This window comes from Lynx rufus, unplaced genomic scaffold (assembly GCF_022079265.1).
Source record: "Lynx rufus isolate CCGP_SWC_20201006 ecotype Redwood Valley unplaced genomic scaffold, mLynRuf1.p SCAF_6, whole genome shotgun sequence".
NCBI lineage: Eukaryota > Metazoa > Chordata > Mammalia > Carnivora > Felidae > Lynx > Lynx rufus.
Window position 1 is genome coordinate 82,382,796 of NW_025814878.1, and position 21,190 is coordinate 82,403,985.

The window sequence follows — 21,190 nt, forward strand, 5'->3', positions numbered from 1 at the left end:
TCTGCACTGACAGCTCAGAGCCTAGAGCCTGCTTCAGATTCTGTGTTTAATTAGAGTTCAGTTACAATTTTAACAATCTTGGGAGGTAGAATGCAAAGAAGTGAGGTCAAAGTTTTGCAAAATGCAAAGTTTTTTGAGGTATTTCAAAAAACTAAGTAATTTAGAAGACAGAATAAGATTAAAATGATGAAAGAAGAGTTAGCAAAAGAAAACAATATGTTCAGGTTTAGACATATTCAGTTTGATATGTAAGTAGAGATGTCTAGAGGGCAAATGAAGACTGGAATTCATTGATGAGGTCAGTGTGGAGGTGTAAAATCTAGGTATATATTGGGCAATCTAGTGGGTACTCTGAGAGTAGAGGAGCATTAAATGAGAGAGGGCATCAAGAAAGCTTTTAATAGCAGGTAGTATTTGAGTTTAACTTTAGAAGATGAAGAGAATTTTTGTTTTTTTTTTTAAGTCTGTCCATTTATTTTGAGAAAGAGAGAGTGTGTGTGTGCATGAGCAGGGGAGGAGCAGAGAGAGAGAATCCCAAACAGGCTCCATGCTGTTAGTGCAGAGCCCGACATGGAGCTCAAACTCACAAACCATGAGATCATGCATGACCTGAGCTGAAACCAAGAGTCCAACACGCAACTGGACTGAGCCACCCAGGCGCCCTGAAGAGAATCAGTTCTAAAAAGATGAGTAAACACATGGGGAGGAATGGTGGTAGAAAAAGCATGGGTGAGTGTAGCATAAAACATGTGTGGTATGACTAAAACAAAGGATATATCTGTGGGAAGAGCAGGATATGAAATCAGTAAAAGAATCAGGAACCAGATTATAAAGGATTTGATGCTGTAAGTCATGGAATTTAAACCTCATCCTGAAAGCCACAAGCCATCATGAAAAGATTTTTCAAACAGGAGCAATATGGCCTGATGTAATTTTCAGAAGATAATTTTATCTAAAGAAGAAGTAAGACTGGGGAGAAAGGGGCACAGAGGAGGCAGAGTAACCAGTTTGGAGGCCATAGCAATAACTTCAGCAAGAGTGATGAAGGTTGAACTAAGAAAATAGCAAAGAAAAGAAAGAGAAGCCTCTATTAGTTACTAAGAAGGCTGAATGTTTCAGGGCTTAGTAACTAAGCAGATGTGTGGGGAGAATGAGAAGGAGTCTAGAAGACAACTTCCAGGTTTTTGGTTGTGCAGACTGTGTTAGATGTAGAATTGAGAGAAGTGAATCTGAGGGGAAAGATGAGGTATCTAAAAATATTGCATTTGGGGCAACCATGAGACATCTAAGCAAATGTGTTTATTTAGTAGGCAGCTGGACATGTAAGTCTAGAATACAGCCTAGAGGACTAAAGTAAAGATACATACTTGAGTTACCAATGGTGAAGATGGATATGAAATGATGTTGTCAAAGAAGAATGTACAGAGTGAGAAGAGCAGATGACAGAAGCTGGAGCCCAAGAACACCTATATTTAGGGGGCAAGGAGAGAAAAGGAATCTACGTCGGAAGCAAAGAGCCAACATAGAAGAAAATCAGGAAAGGCTGATAAAGACTGGGAGGTAGGAAAGTATTTCAAGAAGGAGGGTATTTTCAATAGTCACAAATGACAGCATGTTCAACTAAAAGAAAGAAAAGAGATACTTGGATATGGCAAGTTTCAATGGAGAGGTGAGGACAGAAATCAGATTATAATGAATTGAAGAGTGAAATAAAAGGTGAGGAAGTAGTGAAAGTAATTGTTTTCTTTTTTTATGAGGCTCAATTCTTATTAAAAAAGAGAAATACGGGTGCCTGGATGGCTCAATCGGTTAGGTGTCTGACTTTGGCTCAGGTCATAATCTTGCCATTCACGAGTGTGAGCCCTGCATTGGGCTCTGTGCTGACAGCTCAGAGCCTGAAGCCTGCTTCAGATTCTGTGTCTCCCTCTCTCTCTGCCCCTCCCCTGCTTGCACTCTGTCTCTCTCTCTCTCTCTCTCTCTCAAAAATAAAGATTAAAACAAATTAAAAAAAAAGAAATAGAACAACATAGAATCATTGATCAAAGGAGGTATCTATTATTATTAAAACTTAAGATAGGAGAAAACAAAATAACTTTATATGTTAAGGAATTAGTCACTGAAAGGAGAATGCTGAAAGACAGAGAGAAGGAATGGGTTCCAAAACAGAAAGGGAAATTATTCTTGCACCATAGATATATATCTTTTATTGAACTATAAGGAAAGCACAGGTGTGGTCATGTTTGTAGCTAAAAAGAAAGGAAGTAGAAAAATTCTTGCTTGATAGCCTTGACTCGCAGATAAAGTAGGAAAACAAAGTCATTTGTTGAAGTGAAGGTAGCAGTGGTAGTTAGAAGTTTGATGAAAAGAGGTAAAACCTGCAAAAGCTTCTAGGGAATGGTTAAGATGCTATTAGAGTTAACTAGATGGTAACTCCATGGATCTACCGTGGTAGTGACTTGCAAGTCTGTATGATCCACTTTGGTAGAGCTCAACAAGCCAGGTAAAGAAACGGTAACACAGGTTGCTAGATGGCCATGATGATAATACCTGGGGTAATAATGTATGAATGATTAAAATGATAAATCATGGGGTCTGGGATGGAACAGGAAGGGAGTGAACCATGAAGGACAGGGTAATTTAAGAAAACTTAGTAGGGATCTTAAATAGTCTGAAAAGCAGATGAGAGTAAGGGAATGAGTGAGAAAGAGAACAGAATACTGTTGTCTCAGAATGGAAAATTGAAATTTCAGGAGTGGAATGCAGCCATAAGTAGGGTTCCAAGTGGAGCGGAATGGAAGGTTACTATAGTTGAGAAAGCCTCTATTATGCTTGATGATCATCTAAAGGGTTGATTTAATCAAATTCCCAAAAATGATGCCAAGATTAGGTATATTAAGATCCAAGAAGAATATCTTCTCCCAAGTGTAATTATGTATTTGTCAGTGAACTCTTACTGGGGTTCTCACTGAATATGTGAGGAGTGACCAGGAGATCATTATATTAAAGATGACTAGGGGTGCCTGGGTGGCTCAATCGGTTAAGCGTCTGACATCGGCCTAGGTTATGATCTCGCAAATGGTGGGTTCGAGCCCCGTGTCGGGCTCTGTACTGACAGCTCAGAGCCTGGAGTCTGCTTTGGATTCTGTGTCTCCCTCTCTCTCTCTGACTCTCCCCCACTCACGCTCTGTCTTTGGCTCTCAAAAATGAATAAACGTTAAAAAGAAAAAAAGAAGATGACTAGAAGGTAGCAGAGCTTGGATGGTACAAATCCAAAGGAAAGTTTTATGACAATAGAGGAGTAATCATTGCAGTTTGAAAAGGAAAGCAAGAGGACTGCTTCCTCCCCTCTCAGTAGTACACAGTATATGAGAAACTGAGCTTCTCCTGTAGCAGGAGTTAGCAAGGAATGGCCTGTGGGATCTGGCCTGCTGCTTTTTCTTTTCTTTTTATTTGAAATAAAATTGTTGTTAATAAAATTGAAATAAAGTTGTTGTTGTTACTGTTTTTTTTTTTTTTTTTTTTTTTAACACAGCCACACTCATTTATGTATTGTCTGTGTCTGTTTTTGTGCTACAATGCAACGGAGATCACATGGCCTGCAAAGCCAAAATATTTATCTGGCTCTTCAGAGAAAAAGTTTGCCAATATCTGCTCTACAACCAGAGGGAGTGGGGAAATGAGAGTAGGCTGGGGAAGTATCTAGTTTTCACTTATGTCTCCATTTTCTAAAGGAAATGGAGAGAGCATTCTTTGAAGAAGATAAACATTTGAGTCTGTTCCACTCAAATGGAGATTTCAAAGGACACAGTGGAAAAAAATATGGTAGGGAGACAGGAGTGTGAGGGTGAGACAGGAAGAGATGGTAAAGTCAGAGGTAAGGTAATTTATAGACAGTGAGGATGGCAAAGTAGTAGTTGAGGACCTCAGGTTGTAAAAACCTGGAATGTAACGCAAGATAGGGACTATATTTGATAATCAGTTAATAAGAGATGAGTAACAAGATTCATCCAGTAGAGGAAGAATCTGTAGAGGATATAATTATTAATAGTTTAGTTTCCGACATTTTCCAGAAGAGCTTTATAGCCATTGAATAGGAAGGTAGAAAAATATATGGCATTCAATAAAAAGGGTTAAAGACTGAGGTGGGGGCAGGAGGGCCAGGATATGCAGAGGCCTAGTTGCCAAACTGACTTATGATTAGTACTAAATTATAAATGTCAAAAAGTTAAGGATAATTTCGAAGTACCTGTGTTTACACAACACAAATACAATCCATTAAAATCAAACAACTATGTTATTAATTGCTTAGCTTTAATTAGGAGTCTATTTCATTATTAAAAAATTATAGTTGACTGGGGCACCTGGGTGGCTCAGTTGGTTAAGTGTCTGACTTCAGCTCAGGTCATGATCTCATGGCTTGTGAGTTTGAGCCCCGCGTCAAGCTCTGTGCTGACAGATCAGAGCCTGGAGCCTGCTTTAGATTCCCTCTCTCTTTGCTCCTCCCTCTCTCTCTCAAAAATAAATTAACGTTAAAAAATTACAGTTGACTGATACTTAATTTTTTAATTTTAATTTTTTAAATATTTATTTACTTTTGAGAAAGGGAGAGAGACAGAGTGTGAGTGGCAGAGGGGCAGAGAGAGAGGGAGACACAGAATCCGAAGCAGGCTTCAGGCTCTGAGCTGCCAGCACAGAGCCCGACATGGGGCTTGAACTCATGAACCATGAGATCATGACCTGAGCTGAAGTCAGACACTTAACTGACTGAGCCACCCAAGCACGCCTGACTGATACTTTTTTAATCACCAGAAAGACATGTGGATAATTTATTTGCTAAAGGCTTATTTTAAATAGGTTTTCAAGTGAATATTTTCAAAACTCTTACCGTATACTTACCTGCTTTATTACTAAGCTTGTATAAGAAAGTTTGGCGGGGGTCTGAATGATCTCGACATGTCAGTTGTAAAAGAGAACCTGATTTTTTCCATTTCTGCATAAACCACAGACCTAGAGAGTTATAGATGACATGTGAGTAAAAGTGGAAATACAGGGTAACATATGTCAAGATTATTAATTTTAAAATACATTTCACTTCAAAAATGACATCTACCAAACTAGCATTTTCTTAGCTAATAACAAATATATTTGCAAAATATTTCCTTTTTCTGATAACAAATATAAACATATACATTTAACTATGGGTTAATGGTGGTTGACAGAGGACTTGCTATTTCTAGCCTATTCAGTAATGAAATAGATAATGGTTTAAGAAGAACAAATTTGGGAAAATTATACCTTTAGATATATTTGTTCAAATTATAAAGAAGCAGAGATGGAAAAACTTCAAACGCAGTAGTAGATCCAAATACTTAAGCACTGAATCTTCAGTCTAGAGATAAATATAGTTATGGAGGACTAATTGTATAAGGACTAACTCTTAGGATTAGCAATTGGTTAATGTTTTCTAGTAAGAGCTGAATGAAGTTTCATATTTAATTGTATTTCTTTACAATGGTTACTTATCAGTAACCCATACTTAAATGCATCTTCCTCTTAAATTAAGTGAAACCCCAATCACTCTGGAATGGGTTTTCAAAACTGTGCAATATCAATTTCTACTTTTGTTACTTCTGATATTACAGAGGGGAACAGGGGAAGAAGAGAAAAAAAACTCTTTGATTAAATTTGTAACTAAAGTTTAGTGAAGAAATTCAAAATGCTGCATACTATTCACATTGGGTTCTAGTTTATGTTACTTACTGATTTCATCTTTTTCATGTCCTCTTTTTAAAATTATAAAAATCTACCACTATCCAAATCTATTTTGGATACCAGAGTTTGGAATGCGGCACAAGGAAAACAGTATGGTTTCTTTGTCAATGAAAGTAGAAGAGAAAATGGAAATAAGAGTTTCAAGGCTCAATGCAAAGAGACAAATGAAATCTAATTTATTCTCACAATGGGAATCAATAGCCTAAACTATAAAAACTACTTAAAAAATCCAAGGGAAGAACCAAACCAAACAAAAGGCAAACCAAGTATCAGATTTTTCTTTTCTTTCTTTTTTTTGAGAGGGAGAAGGCACAAGTGAGCGAGGGGCAGAAAGAGAATCCCAGGAGGGGCAGAGAGGGGGAGAGAGAGAAAAGAGAGATAAACAGGGCTCACCCGAAGTGGGGCTCGAGGTCACCCAATGTGGGGCTCAAACTCATAACCTGAGCCGAAGTCCAATGCTTAACCGACTGAGACACCCAGGTGCCCCAAGTATCAGTTCTTTCTTAATGAGAATATTCATTCTAATCAAAATTGGGGTCTTAACTCTCATTTAATTTGTTCAAAAATTTTAGAATATATTTTTTCATAATATCCCTTTTTTTTGTTACAAAATCAGATTTAACATCCTACATTTAATATTTTATAACTTTATAATACCTTAAATACAGGTGTTTCCTTTTTATCTGCTCAACTAATGGAACGACAGAATAGCCTGTTTATAAGATAAACATTTATTGAAAATATTTAGATAGTTTAACAGTTAAAAATGCTTTTGTGACTTCTGACATATATCATCTCAATATAATATTCATTTTCTGAAATGACTTTTATCAGCTTGTTTCATGTGCATGACAAAGTAGAAAAATAGCTGTATCTTTTGTTTCATCAATTCCAAGTATGTGACATATCAGCTCTAAAATAAACACTAGAAAACATTAAATCCGTATTTAAATTTTCTCCCCATGCCGTATTTTTTATATTGAACAATAAAACTTTTTACCTGTATTAACAAGAGCACTGCTATTGTAGAGTGTACCAAGATGAGGTCCAGAAAGAGATAAAAAGGTATGAAGTTTGTTGAGGTAATATCTAAACCTTGGCCTTGTAAGCACTGAACGGATTATTAAATTGCCCAACGAATGTCCAATAAAGCTTTAAGAAAAAAAAAGACATTTCTCCCATAGTATTAATTTTAAAAAGAAATATTAACGCTAATATCACTATACACTGATGTGAAATACTAAGAATTTGGAAATTTCGAGTATGTTTTAAATTATGGTTTGATACTTTGAAATGATGTAACTTAGGTTCTGAAGATAAAAATGTGAGAATGTAGGAGAAAATTCCTATTATATAATTTAAATGCATATTCTGCAGAAACAAGATATTGCTTATCAGAAAATTTATATTCATAGTTTGTAAGTGCTTAGAAACAAATACATTTTAAAAGTAAACTACAGTTTGACTGGATGATAAATGGGCCTCCTTAACCACACATCGCAATTATTACTCATTAAGTCACGATTTAAAACAAAATAATGAAATTGTACCTATAAAGGATAACTTAGGAGAAATTACATATCTTTTTCATTTGTTCTCTGGTCTACACTCTAAAGTGGGAGAGTTCTTTGAGTACTTTCAAGGCACAGATAAAATATGTGTATTATCTTACTATAAGTCTAAGATTATACCAAAAGAGTAACTAATATTTATAAAGCACCTCACTTTTATTAAGGAATAGTTTAAATCAAAAGAGCCTTTCTGCTTACCATCATTTTATAATAGATGGTATATTGATCCCTGGGAATAAGCAAGGAAAGAAGAAAGTTTGAAAGCTACCTTAAACTGGCTTATAGATACAGCTAGTGAGAAGCTCAGGATAAACTCCCCTCCCAAGGTGAAGTTCCTGAAGCTGTGGGGTGACAGTTATGATGGTAACTAACAAGCCTCAATTAACCAGATAAGGCTTTTGAATAATGGTTGATTTTAATTGACAATCTAATCTAAAAGATGTAAGACTTTTGTGGATGAATGAAAAAACTAAAATATTATTTTCAAATGAATAAAAGGAATCTAAGATCACCGTGTTAAATTTAGTAAACAAAAAGTTTACTAAACTTTTTGAGGCAGAATGATTAGTTTTGACTTTTTCTTTAAGTCCTACTACACTAGAACAAACAAACATTTTTCTCTCTCCCATGTCTATCTACAGTATCTGCTTAAATTATGAGACTTATATTGGCTGATCATCATCTCTTGCTTGTGGAAAACAGACTTACAAAGTACAGTCATGAAATCTTGGAAGTATTTCTGTTGCTTCATTTGTTTGTATATATCCATTGCTCTATAATCTTTCTTATTGGTAACCACTTTATTGAGTGAGATATAATTCACGTAACATAAAATTCATTCATTTAAAATGTACAATTTAATAGTTTTAAGTGCATTCGCAGAGTTGTGCAACCACCACAAGAGATTTTTAGAACATTTTCAACACCTCAAAAAAATCCTATACCCTTTAGCTATCACCTCCCCATTTGCCATCTCCCCGAGCCCTAAGTAATCATTAATCTACTTTGGTCTCTGGTTTGCCAATTCTGGATAATTCATATAAATGGAAACATATAATGGTCTCTCCCTAAAGTTTTAAAATTTTTTATTTTCTCTTTAAATTGGATAAACTGAATTGTCTCCTATATTTCATAATAGTGCAACAAAACTACTACAAATGCTGTAATTTTTCTATAATTCACAGACATAAAAATGTTATATAATATTACAGAATATGATAAAAGTTACCTTATTTTTGAGACTGTTAGACTATATATCTGAATATACTGTATTATTTCATCTAGAAGGCGATCAGTCATGCTATCAAAATCAGCAAAAGTATCATTCTAAACAAAGGAAAACAGACATATTATATATTGAATATGAATAATCACATGAAAAACTGAATATAAACATTTTTAATTTAGGTATTAAAATATGGTTAAGATCAATGTTTTTTAGAGAAGCTGGTGAATAATATTCATTATATTAAAATGAGCAAAAGAGTAAATTTCTAGGAAAAGAAAAGATTCAGTGTTCTTAATAACACTTGCTTCATTAGGTTGGTTGTTTAGCCCACCATCCACATTTAACATAAGGTTATTTACAGTGGTTTAAGTAATAAAATTTTTGCATAGAAATGTGAAATTCTAGAAATTGTGTGCATGTGAAGAGCTCATAAGTCACACTGTAAGTGATTTCAATTTCCTTGTGATACGTATTAATGTTAAATTTCATACAAATCAGAAAAGTTATTTCTAGTAGTAACAGACATTTTGTAGTAAGCAAATATTTAGGTAGAAAGCAATACAAAAATCTTTGTTTCCACTGGAAACACTGCTATAATACTGTACCTGATTTCTCTCAGACATAAGAAAATCAATTCTTCCCCCAGGCAGTCCAAGTTCAATGTAAGTTTTTACTAATCGGAGATCTGCACTGTTACCTAGAAAATGAAGACAATGAAAAATTATGTCTAAAGGATGAGATAAAGCAAAAGGTATAAAGTATATCATCATATATTTGAAGACCAATATATATCTGTCTTTAAATATATGATGTCTGCCAGTTTTGAACAGACAAAGCACTCTGAAATAGAGTCCTCAATTTTCATTTCAAAGCTGATTTCCATTAGCCAGACAATGTCTTTCACACCTGGTTTCTTAGGAGTTTTGGCCACACTGATGCTTTCACTTTCCTATCTGACGGTGTATTTGTTATACTGTTAGCTTTGGAGATTGCTGAATGTGGTTGCTGTGAATGACTGACGGAAGTACTCCTTCCATCACTATTATAGTTGATCATTTAACAAACTTGAATGTGTTTCAGATTTAATCTGTTCACTTCCTTTGGTGGTACTGCAACAGTTAAATAGAAATAAAATTCCATTTACATAATCTAAGAGAGTTTATTTTAATTACTAACTTAAAAGATATCTATAAATATAGAATACTTATTAAATATAATACATAACATAAAAATAATTATTGCTTTTAAAAATTAGTGGCTTTTTGGTTACTTCCTTTGGTTTAATTAGCAATGTAAAGATGTTCCCGATTATTGGATTTCTACTTTACCCTCCCAATATTTTTATCTTTTAGATATTTCAAGCATTGATAGAGATAACTGTTTTATTCGTGATTTTACAAGGAATACTACTAGTGTTTCACTACAAAGTATATGTTTTCCACTGGCTGAGAATATATATGCTTAATCATATTAATAAATCAGATTAATGCTTTTTAAAACTTAAGGTTTGGTGCTTAGTGGTCAAAACTGGGAATGGACGTTGAATTTTATCAATAGTTTCTTACTTGATTTGCTGATGTAGTTATATTTTATTAATAAATTTGCTTTATTATTAAATTTCCTTATAGGTACTTATCTTTGCATTCTGGGAATTAAATCCTAGTTGCTATAGTGACTTAATGTATTGATTCTACTTACTAGATATTTTGGGGGACATATAAAAATTTTTTTTACTCATTTACTTACCTGTTTATTTCCACAACATTGCTAGAGTGTTATTAAATCATTATTAAATTTATGTCAGATAGGTCTGCTTCTCTTTGGGGTGTGGGTTTGACATCTTTTCCAGATTTAGTAACAAGGTTAGGTTAACTTCAAGGAATAAAATAAGCTGCATTCCATCTTTTTTCCTATTATTCTGGAACAATTTATGTAATAGGGGGTAATGTGTTTCATAAAAATCTCAAAGAAGAATTTTCCAGAGATTCTACTGGGCCAAGAAGTCTTTCTTGGGCAATAATCCTTTGAAAATTTTATTCCGGGGGCTGGGGGGGAGGGGGGGAGGAGAGGTCAGTATTGGAGATACTTTATTTCTTGAGAGTTAAGTTTTGCTTTTTTTTAAAGAAAAATCTTCAATTTCGTGAATATTTACTAGCTTAGACCTGTGTTTAGTATTTTTATAATTTACAAAATCTTTCCTCAATTTGTTCTTACAGAATATTATAGCACAGTAATAATCTGCTAGTCTAGAAATATTTGGCATTTTCTAACATAGTTCCTAATCTAGGGGAAAAAGTCTGTTCAGTAACCAAAATAGCTGCCATAAAACTGTAGCACTATATTTAGAATTTAAATTACACCTAGTTAGTGAATCTTTAATTCTTAGGTATTGATTTTTCTAGTTCATAAGGCTTAAAGCATCAGGCTAAAAGGGCACTAGGAAGACTATCAAAGGGAGACAAAATGACTGCCATGAGACGACTGCTGACAAAACGAACAACAGAAGATAGAAAAATCCAAAGTTAAAATAAATAAGTGTTGGTACATGGATAGAATGTTGGTACAGTTCCATGGAAAATTTATTTAAAAGGAAATCTAATACTACGCAAAGTTAAACATATTTGTCTTAGAATGTATTTAAGATTCAATTAATTTAAGCAATTTAAAATATTTTCCAATTCAAAGATTAAATAAAAACTAAATGAAATCTATTAGGAAAATATATTGAGTTGCCATGGGTTATATCAAATAGATATTACCTACCATCTAACCCATGCACACAGACAATAAGATGTACTCCATCTTCAGAACCATCCTCTTCTTCCATGCTAAAATAAGGGACTGAGGATGCCAACAGAGGGATATCACTGTACATGAACCCAGGGAGTTTAAGTTGCTTCAATTCTTCTTTTGCCTGAAGGAAGCTGAACAAAATATAATAAGAGATACTCTTTACTAAGTATCATATTCAGTTTTTAGAACCAAAAAGACAGTATGCTGAATTTAGGGAACTATAAGAAGAAACCCAGCAGATATTGGGGTTTAAAATAATCAAAATATTTGGGATCGCCTAAATAATTTAGAAATCAGAGTAATTTTCTTTGCTATTTTTAGTACATATTCTGCTAAGATACAATGAATGCTTTAAACTTGAAATCAACTAAGAAAATATTAAGAGTGAAGTTATGCTTCCTACCAAATTTTATATTGTGTAGAAAAGCTGGGACAAGTACCAGAAAGATGACAATCTGATGCTTATTCTGTAATCAAAGCTTATCCTCTTTGCTTCTTTTCAATTTTATTTAAATGTAAAATGAGGAGCTGTTCTACAAGTTAACAGGAAGAATGGTAGTTATAACACTTAGATTATTTATATTTTTCCTCTAAAAATACCAATAAAAAGGAACAGAACCAAGAGGGGGACGTGACTAAATATAATTAGTGGTATACACTCATTTTGAATGAGTGATAAATCTAATCAACTTAGGAACTGCAAACATCAAAAAGTATTAACTAAAATAGTTAATTGTTAAAATAACATTATATCATTTGGACTGAGAAGAAGCTGATGAACCCTACTAAACTGAGCAGGATACATTGGATGAAGACATAAATTGTTTTCATTAATGACTCAGAAAAATTTGAGGTACCCAGAAGGTGATATAACCTTCAGTGTTACAATTCTTTAACAGATCATACCACCTCCCTTGTTTCACTAGCTTTAGGCACTATGTATCTTAATTATATATATAAATCTGAATAATCTGGGAACTTGGAAAATCTATTGTAGACATGTCCAGACCTTTTACTCCAGGGATTAAAATTCCAACTGGAATAAGGTAGCAGAGTATTTTGAGAACTAGTGCCATGTTAGTAAACTTATATCCTCAAATTTTTCTGAATACTTTACTGCTCCACGAAATCTCAAGTCTGGAAACCACGGACTTAGCTGAGATAATCTGGGTCTGGTAGGTTTAGGAAGTTTCTACTAACCTTTTGTTCATTATCTAATATTGCCCTTATTTGCTAGATACGCTTATAAAATCTATGCTGTCTGGAAGTTAGTGGGGGAGAAATGAGGTACTGATGAAAGAAAGAGTTTTAACCCCAATTATTCCATACATCTGGCATATAACTACCAATGGAAAATCTGTATCAAAAATGTCTAGCCCACAGAACAGGACAATCATATGGAGAACTACATGTCTTCTGTCACAGAGTATACGGAGTTCATGTCTCCATTTTAGATAGTTAATCAAAGAAGGACTTTCTGTATTACAGAAACCACAGAACATGAAATATATATGTTATCAGAGACATACATATATATGTTCTATACGTATATTTAGTAGCACATGCCATTGTGCTCTATTACTTACGCTTGTATTTGAGGTTTTGGTGAGTTGTCATACCAGGAAACTGATGAAGTCAAGTTGTAAGAAGTGCTGCTTGGCTGTTTTGTAATGGCATCAAATTTACTTCTCGAAGAATACTTAACACTACAAGGAGACTCTCGTGGTGCAGATGGGAAGGACAAACAACCAGAAGTACAGACAGCAGGCATATTTATACCATCTTTTAGATAATCACTGTTTAGTTTTTCAGATTTTATAAGTCTTTCTTCTTCTAGTGCATCTCTGTTTGTATAGTGAGCATTTACTTTTTCATCCAAAGCTGAATAATCTGTTTCTTCATAATACCCATTTTGAACCATTTGCTGATCCTGTTCTTCCTCCTCATCCTCTTTACCCTGTTCCTGATGAAGATTACTAATTTCTTTTTCAGAAGTTTTCTTCTGAGGGCTAACTGAGTTGCTATAGCTAACAGCACATGTGTCAGAAATATCCGTACTGCTGTGAGAGCCAAAATAATTTTCCACAAGCCCTTGTTTAACCATATCAGGACTGGCTGAAAAAGGATCACTTGTACCCAGGTGAGTTTCATTTTTAACTGTTTGGGCTTCTGAATTTATTTGTTTGAGATTTAAGGTATCATCATTTTTTCTTTTTACAGTTTCATCTTTTCTAACTTCTGTATTAGTAGAAATGGAACCTGAAACGACACAAGGGGCACCTACACAAACCAGTGTTGAATTTAATGTAATTGCTGTCCCTGCAGAGTTATTAGATTTATCAGGACTCTGGGAGTCTTTACATATAGTGTCCAAGTTAGGTTTGGAGCTGCAACTACTTTTCACATCACAGGAAGTATCTTCATCTGAAAAAACAAATTGTAAAGGGTCTTTAGTGCTTGAATTTATGGAATGTATTGCTATAGTTTCATTGTCCAAATGCCCTGAAAATATGACACTCTGCTGTTGCAAAATAATACTGGACTTTTTACTATCGTCACATTTTGGCAAGTCAACTGTTCCTACGTTTAATACACTTTTGCTATCACTTAGGTGGCATTCAGGCACAACAGGTTTCTTAGAATTTTCATCAGGTGACAGTTCATCATCAGAAGGTAGAGAGTTTATGGATGTCAAAGATGACTGTATTTCACTTAAAGCACTTGTACTCTCAGTACAATGACTTCCTAATGAAAATTTTACATTATAATCAGGTTTCATCAAAACTTGAGGAAATAATCTTTCGTTATTGTAAGGACCTTGCCCTTGCACAGTTTCAAATACGTCAGGATTTGGATGTGTTGCAAAAGAACTTGGTTCACTTTCAACACCTGAATCTGAAAATCTAGATGAGGCATATGTGGCATTAATATCTGGTAACTTAATTGTATCTCCACTTACTACAACATGGTATTCTTTTGTAGAAGAAGCAGGTTGGTTACTTCTTAACTTAGCTAATGATTCTCCAATAGAATGGCACTTTGCATCCTGCACAGCTTCCTTTTCAAGTGTTATTTCTATAGATTTAGATTTACCATTAGATTCTAAGGACTCAAAGTTGGGTAGGTGTAAATTATCCACAAATAGTTCATCTGGTCGAAGCTCTGTCCAAGGTCCTATTTTAACAGTTATTTTCTCTCCACTGAAAGGATCCTTATTACAGGGCTTCACTTCAATTGTTCTGACTCCTGAAGATGGGGCTGTTTGATGATCAGGGCAATCGTCAGATGAACTTCTAGATGTCACATTGTGTTCCACTTGTGTAATTTCACTATCGTCCTGGGAGATATCAAGTTTACCTGAAATGGACAAATTTGCACAAAGATTTAGGCTGCCAGAGCTCAAAGGATCAAACAGGTCTGGTTGCATATTTTCAATGTCTGGAGACTTTTGTTCAGTTCTCTCTGTATTAGTTGGCAAAAAGCTAGCTTCCTTTTGACTTGTCTGTCTGATGTAGGTCTTTAGGTCAAAATTATATCCACATATTGTGGGATCCAGACCTTCCTTCTGACTATGTGAAGGATTGCCTTCAAAGCATTTAAAGAGATCATTTGATGCTGTACTTTTCAAGCATTTGTAGCCTACCAAAACCACAGAATCCTTAGAGTTCTGTTTTATTAATTTTTTTGTGTTTTCAGGTTTCATTGTTTTCATGAGCTTAGTAACCTTAACCTTGGATTTATTCGATTCTTCGTTCTTTCCTTTTAGAGATTTTGTTAGCTGCTTTTCACCTTCTGTATACCAAAAACTGGAGGCACCAGCAGGTTTGACTTTCAACTCTGGGCTAGAAAGTCCAGCTATAGAGCTTTCTTCAGTCTCATATTTATCCATTCTATTGGACTCTGATCTCTGAAGATTCTGAATTCCCATCCAGGGTGCATCTAAGTCTTTTATCCAAAGAAAAAAAGATTCAGATTTAAAACAACGTGTACGAACTCACATGATTTAAGACTATGTTTACTGACTATAACCTTCTAATATCCTCAAAGATAAATAACACTAGAGGGGAAAAAGGGTCCCACACCAAGGAATGGTATTATATATCTTACGAAGAATATACTGAAAATGACACACACAACTTAGATAGTTTAGATTATACTTACCTTCAATAACTGAATCTAAATACCTATCTTCAAAGATTATAGGTAATGAATTGAGATCTCCATCTAGTTCACTACATTCAATAGGTAGAGGTGGAAGAGAACTGCAGAAGGAAGTATTTTTGATAGCGGTGCACATCTGTAGATGACTCTGAGCACTGAAAAATATTTCTTTAAGTCAGAGTGTAATTAAAAAATATCATACTCAATTCCACTTTATAGACACCACCCTTTCTCTCACCATTCTCATCTGCCCCTTTCCTAAAGATATAACCTCCTAATGAAAGAGCTCTGTAGTCAGAGATAGAAACTGGTACAGTGAACATTATGGTTTGTTGACAATTATGGACTTACAAAATTATGTTTGTTGATAAACTATTTAATTTCTATTATATTCTTCTATATTTTTAAATGTTATTTCAAAATTTTATCTATGCTTGATGTGCAAATTTACTGATTTGCTGAGAATAGCATACAGGAAAAATGTCAAAAGCTCAAATGCCTACTAATAACTTGATGATACTATTGAAAAAATGTATTCCACGGCTACTGCTATACTTAACATATGGTTTGTGAATATAATTAACAACTATTAAAAACAAGGTGCTTAACTTTTAATACAAAATGCTTTTTTAAAAACCTTTTCTTATGGAAAATTTCAAACATATCAAAGTAAATAGAATAGTATAATAAACCCTGTCACTCAACTTCAGCAATTAACATTTTGCTTTTGTTGTCTATATACCTGCACTCACTGCCCACCCCCATACTCCATTATTATAGTTTTTATGAGGTATAACTCACACGCTTTGAAATATACAAATCTTAGCTGTATGATTTTGACAAATGGATACACAATACAGAATATTTCCATCTACTCTGAGAGTTCTCTCATGTCTTTCTAGTCAAACACCTAGCCCAAGTCAACAAGACAACCACTCTTCCGACTTTTTTCACCTTAGTTTTTGCTTGTTCCATATTTACTCTTTATGTCTGACTTCTTCACTCAGCATAATGTCCTCAAAATATTCTTTAAAGCCAAAGAAAATCAGATCTAAATATACTCAGTAGGAAAAATGAAAGGCATCTATTCTGGATATTTTAGCTGTAGATCATTTTCATAAAAAAAGGCAATGTCAGACCACTTGTGAAAATCTGTAATTTATATATTACAGATGTTAAGAGATTCTTACCTGCAAATATAAAGATATAAGATGGAAAAATGGAAGGCTGGAGCCAGAGCTGTTAAGGACTACCAAGGTTATAATAGGTCTGATATGGGAGTGATGAGAATAGGGCATATGCTTCTTTATGTAAGGTATGGGTCTTTGGTAAAGTTATTCATAGAATTAAACCAAATTTGTTTAAATAGGGAATTTCTGAACTTTAAATTCTCCTAATTTCTTCTATTGTAAATACCATATATTTGGTGTGAAAAACTTTGAGACAGAGATCTCAAGAGGAGGTATAATCCTTTAAACTATGGGTCTGTGCTACTCACTGAAGTTCCTGGTATGCAATGGCTGCTTCTCTTGGATGTTCAAAACAGAAGAATGCTTCAGAAAATCTGCGTACCTGAAAAAAATCCAAAAGGGTATATGAATAAAATGGCATGATTTACAAGGTCAATCAATGGTAGAAAAAGAAACTTCCCTCCATTAGGCCTTCTATAACCACCCCTATACAAGAATTAATTTCCCTCCTCAATGTTGCTAAAGTACTGTATTTTGGTACTGCATGAAATAAGAGAAACAACAAAATGTAGAGTGAGAAGTTTAGGTTTACATTATGGATCCATGATCTATCCTCCTCGAAGACAAAGATTTAGTTTGTCTTATTCACCATTAGATCCCAGTACCAAGAACAGTGTCCAACACATGGAAAAAAAAATCAAAGAATCAGCCAGCACTTACACCATACTATATGCCAATTATGCAAGTATATGCTGAACAATAGCCAGCTGAACTAACTGACCAACTTACTGGCATTGTGACTCCAGGACATTTCACCTTTGAGCTTCAGATGACTCATTTTCAAATTTCTCCTAATACCCTGTTCTACATTTTAGGTTATTGTGAAGAATAAACAAGGTAACATGTGACAGCAGTTTGTGGTCTGGTAAGTGTATATAAATAAAAGCTATTATAACTGCCATTATAACATTTATCATATTTTTCCTTAAAATACTTAGTATACATGAATTGTCTCTGCTACCAATGTGTAGTGTTCTTTAGAGTATGAACTATGTTTTGATGATCTTTTTTTTTGTTGTTTTTTGTTTTGTTTTTGTTTTGATGATCTTGGTTACCTCCAAACATTTATCTTGGTATGTTTTAGAAGTACTTGGTAAATGTTGGTCGAATCTAGCTGAATACTTCCTTCATCATTGTTGTATTTAGACCCTTTCATTTCTAACTGTTCAAGAAAAGCCTCTATCAGCTATCAGAGGAATATGAAGCAATAGTAAAGAGATGGAAAAGATGTTTTGTTTGGAAGGTACAGGGAAGAGAGACAAATTACAATACATCCTGAGATTATATTATAGCTAAGATTCTTTTCTAAAAGGGAATATGATTTAAGGTTCTTTGGTTTTCAACATAAAGTAAAATGGAGATATATTTTACTTGTCATCAACACTTAGCCAGCTAAATTTCTGACTTACTAAACTTGCTTCCGTAAGTAGATGAGACTGGGTCTTTAGAGGAAGAAGTCAGGGAGGGAGTTAAGGAGAGATGGATGTGAGGCATCTGTAAGAAGAATGTGGTTTGTGTTTTTACTTTCAGATACTGTCCAATTGTCTCTTCTTTCTCTCCAACACTAAGGGAAAGATGAAGAAAGGGTTCAGCCTGCCTGTCTATCTATGAGAGATGTTTTCCCCTGAGGGTTGTAAAATGTGAAGAAATGCAGCTTGAAGCCATCTGGATTCCTGCAGTTGTTGCTGGGCCTACAAAACTGGCTGCTTGGTTTTCCTTCTCTCTTTATCTGCTCTGATCTGACAATAATAACTATCATTTCTTGATAGCATTCTACCTACCAGGCTCCATGCTAAGCATTTCATTTTCATTCTGTTATTTAAACCATAAAAAACCCTATGAAGTGAGTATGTCTTCATTTAATAAGTGAGGAAACAGGGACAAAGAGGGAATTACTTGGCCAAGATAACATAGCTACTCATTGATAAATATGGGATTCAAATAAAGATTTAAGAAATTCAAGATCTTTGCTTCAAACCACTTATCTCTTCCCTTCTACACAAAGACTCCCTATTAAGAGAAAGCCTTTCCTTCCCTCTATGTACCCACACAAAATTCTTTATCTAATTTTCCCCTGCCATAATTTTGTGCTATGGCAATGTGTAATAAATAACCCTATTCAATGTACTGTGTGGCTAGAACTAAGGTATGACTGCCACCTGATGGCAGCACTACTTAATTTGGGGCAAGACATACATAGAAAAATATTAAATTTACAAATTCAAACCTAGGATAAGTAATATATATTTACTACTTTGGTATATATGCTTGTAACACAAATTTTGTGTATGTACCCTAATTTTAAAAAATTCACTTAGTTGGCAATATCAACTATTTAAAATTTAGCAAACAGCTAGGATGTTAAAAAAAGCTTCTCAACATTCAAAATGGGTATTTATCAATGTTTTACAGAACTAAATGTTAATGTATCTGTGTTCACTCTAACATGCTGCTTAAATTGCTAAATAATATTTATTACAGCATAAATTTATAACATAAATTTATTATAGTATAATAATATATTACAAATAGCATTTGTATAAAATGACTAGCATATAAAATCACAGTATTTATTATAGTACTTATAATAAATAACATGTATTATTAACATAATTATAATACATTAATAATATATTTATGATAATAATTTTATACATGCCTATCCAGGTAATATTTGAATCTTGAATGCAGGATTGCAGGATTTAAATATCAGATAGATCATATTACCTATGTTACCTTGAAGAAAACAGTCACCTCACACATGTTTACTAAACAAAAATTTTTTAATTTTTTTTTTTTTTAACATTTATTCACCTTTGAGAGACACATAGAGCACAAGTGGGGAGGGGCAGAGAGAGAGGGAGACACAGAATCAGAAGCAGGCTCCAGGCTCTAAGCTGTCAGCACAGAGCCCAATGCAGGGCCCAAACCCATGAAACGTGAGATCATGACCTGAGCTGACGTCAGATGCTCAACCAACTGAGCCACCCAGGTGCTCCAAATTCTTAAGACTGTACTCATAGTAGGATACTTTAAAGATCCCTTTACGCACAATGCTGATTTATGGTCACTACCAGATACAACTTAACTGGTTTATGTACTTTTCTTTTTTTTTTTTTTTAATATTGATTTATTTTGAGAGAGAGAGAGCAGGGGAGAGGTAAAGGGGGGCAGGGGCAGGGAGAGAGAGAGAGAGAGAGAGAGAGAGAGAGAATGAATCCCAAGCAGGCTCTGTGCAGTCAGTGCAGAGCCTGATGCAGGGCTCGAACCCATGAACCATGATATCATGACCTGAACTGAAACCAAGAGTCAGTCACTTAACTGGCTGAGCCACCCAGGCACCCCAAGTTATTTACTTTTCAATCCACAGCATATGAAAAAAGCAAATGAGACAAAGGAAAAAGGAGAACAGAATATACATAAATGTACATAAGTATACTAGGCAGTTATGAGAGCTTGATACTGAAACAAGAAGGCCCTGCTTTAAAAGCATAAAACATAAACCTACAACAATCCCATAAAAAGCAGACAAAATAAATTAAAATTAATATAATTTGGAACCCTTTAATGGAGGATCTAACACCCAAACATTTTCATTGTATTCATTCATTCATTCATTCATTCATTCATTCATTTTTAATGTTTATTTTTTGAAAGAGAGAGTGACGGAGAGACAGAGAGAGATGGAGTGTGAGTGGGGGAGGGGCAGAGAGACAGGGAGACACAGAATTAGAAGCAGGCTCCAGCACAGAGCCAGATGTGGGGCTCGAACCCACAAACTGTGAGATCATGACCTGAGTTGAAGTCGGACACTTAACCGTGAGCCACCCAGGCGACTCTAGACATTTTTAATAGCATGAAACACCGGTGTATTAAACCCTTGAGCACACAATGTAAACCAAAATCTGAGCAAGATTCTTTAAAATAAAAATTTACCAGCTGATTTTAAATTTACATAAAAATGCAAGGGATCTGAAAGAGACAGAACAATCTGAAAGAGAAGAAAAACAAAATTGGAGAATGTACAACTACAAGACAATCAAGTTAGGGTGGTATTCATATAAAGATATATAAAAGATCAATGAAACAGAAAAGAAGGCCAAGAAATAGATTCAACTTATCAGTCAACTGAGTCTCAACAAAGATGCTAAGGCAATTCAATAAAAGAAAGTCTTTTCGGGGAACCTGGTGGCTCAGCTCGTTGAGTGACTGACTTCAGCTTAGGTCATGATCTTCTGGTTCCTGAGTTGGAGCCTCGCATTGAGCTCGCTGCTGTCAGCCTGTCAGTGCAGAGCTGGCCTCAGATCCTCTGTCTCCCTCTCTCTGCCCCTCCTCTGCTTGCGCTCTCCCCAAAACAAACAAACAAACAAACAAACAAACAAACAAACAGAAAGGCTTTTCAAATAATGGTGCTA

General features: G+C 34.6%; 1 protein-coding gene across 1 annotated transcript in view; it reads right to left on the reverse strand.

Moving 5' to 3' along the window:
- The window catches only part of FAM135A (family with sequence similarity 135 member A), a 119,796-nt gene that overhangs the window by 8,667 nt on the left and 89,939 nt on the right, over window positions 1–21,190 (reverse strand). Inside the window, exons 13-20 of the mRNA XM_047102780.1 lie at window positions 17,024–17,097; window positions 15,526–15,680; window positions 12,951–14,721; window positions 11,335–11,495; window positions 9,177–9,268; window positions 8,572–8,669; window positions 6,773–6,924; window positions 4,897–5,007 (exon numbers count right to left, since the gene is read on the reverse strand). Coding sequence (XP_046958736.1) covers window positions 4,897–5,007; window positions 6,773–6,924; window positions 8,572–8,669; window positions 9,177–9,268; window positions 11,335–11,495; window positions 12,951–14,721; window positions 15,526–15,680; window positions 17,024–17,097 — 2,614 coding nt within the window. The remainder of the gene's footprint in view (window positions 1–4,896; window positions 5,008–6,772; window positions 6,925–8,571; window positions 8,670–9,176; window positions 9,269–11,334; window positions 11,496–12,950; window positions 14,722–15,525; window positions 15,681–17,023; window positions 17,098–21,190) is intronic.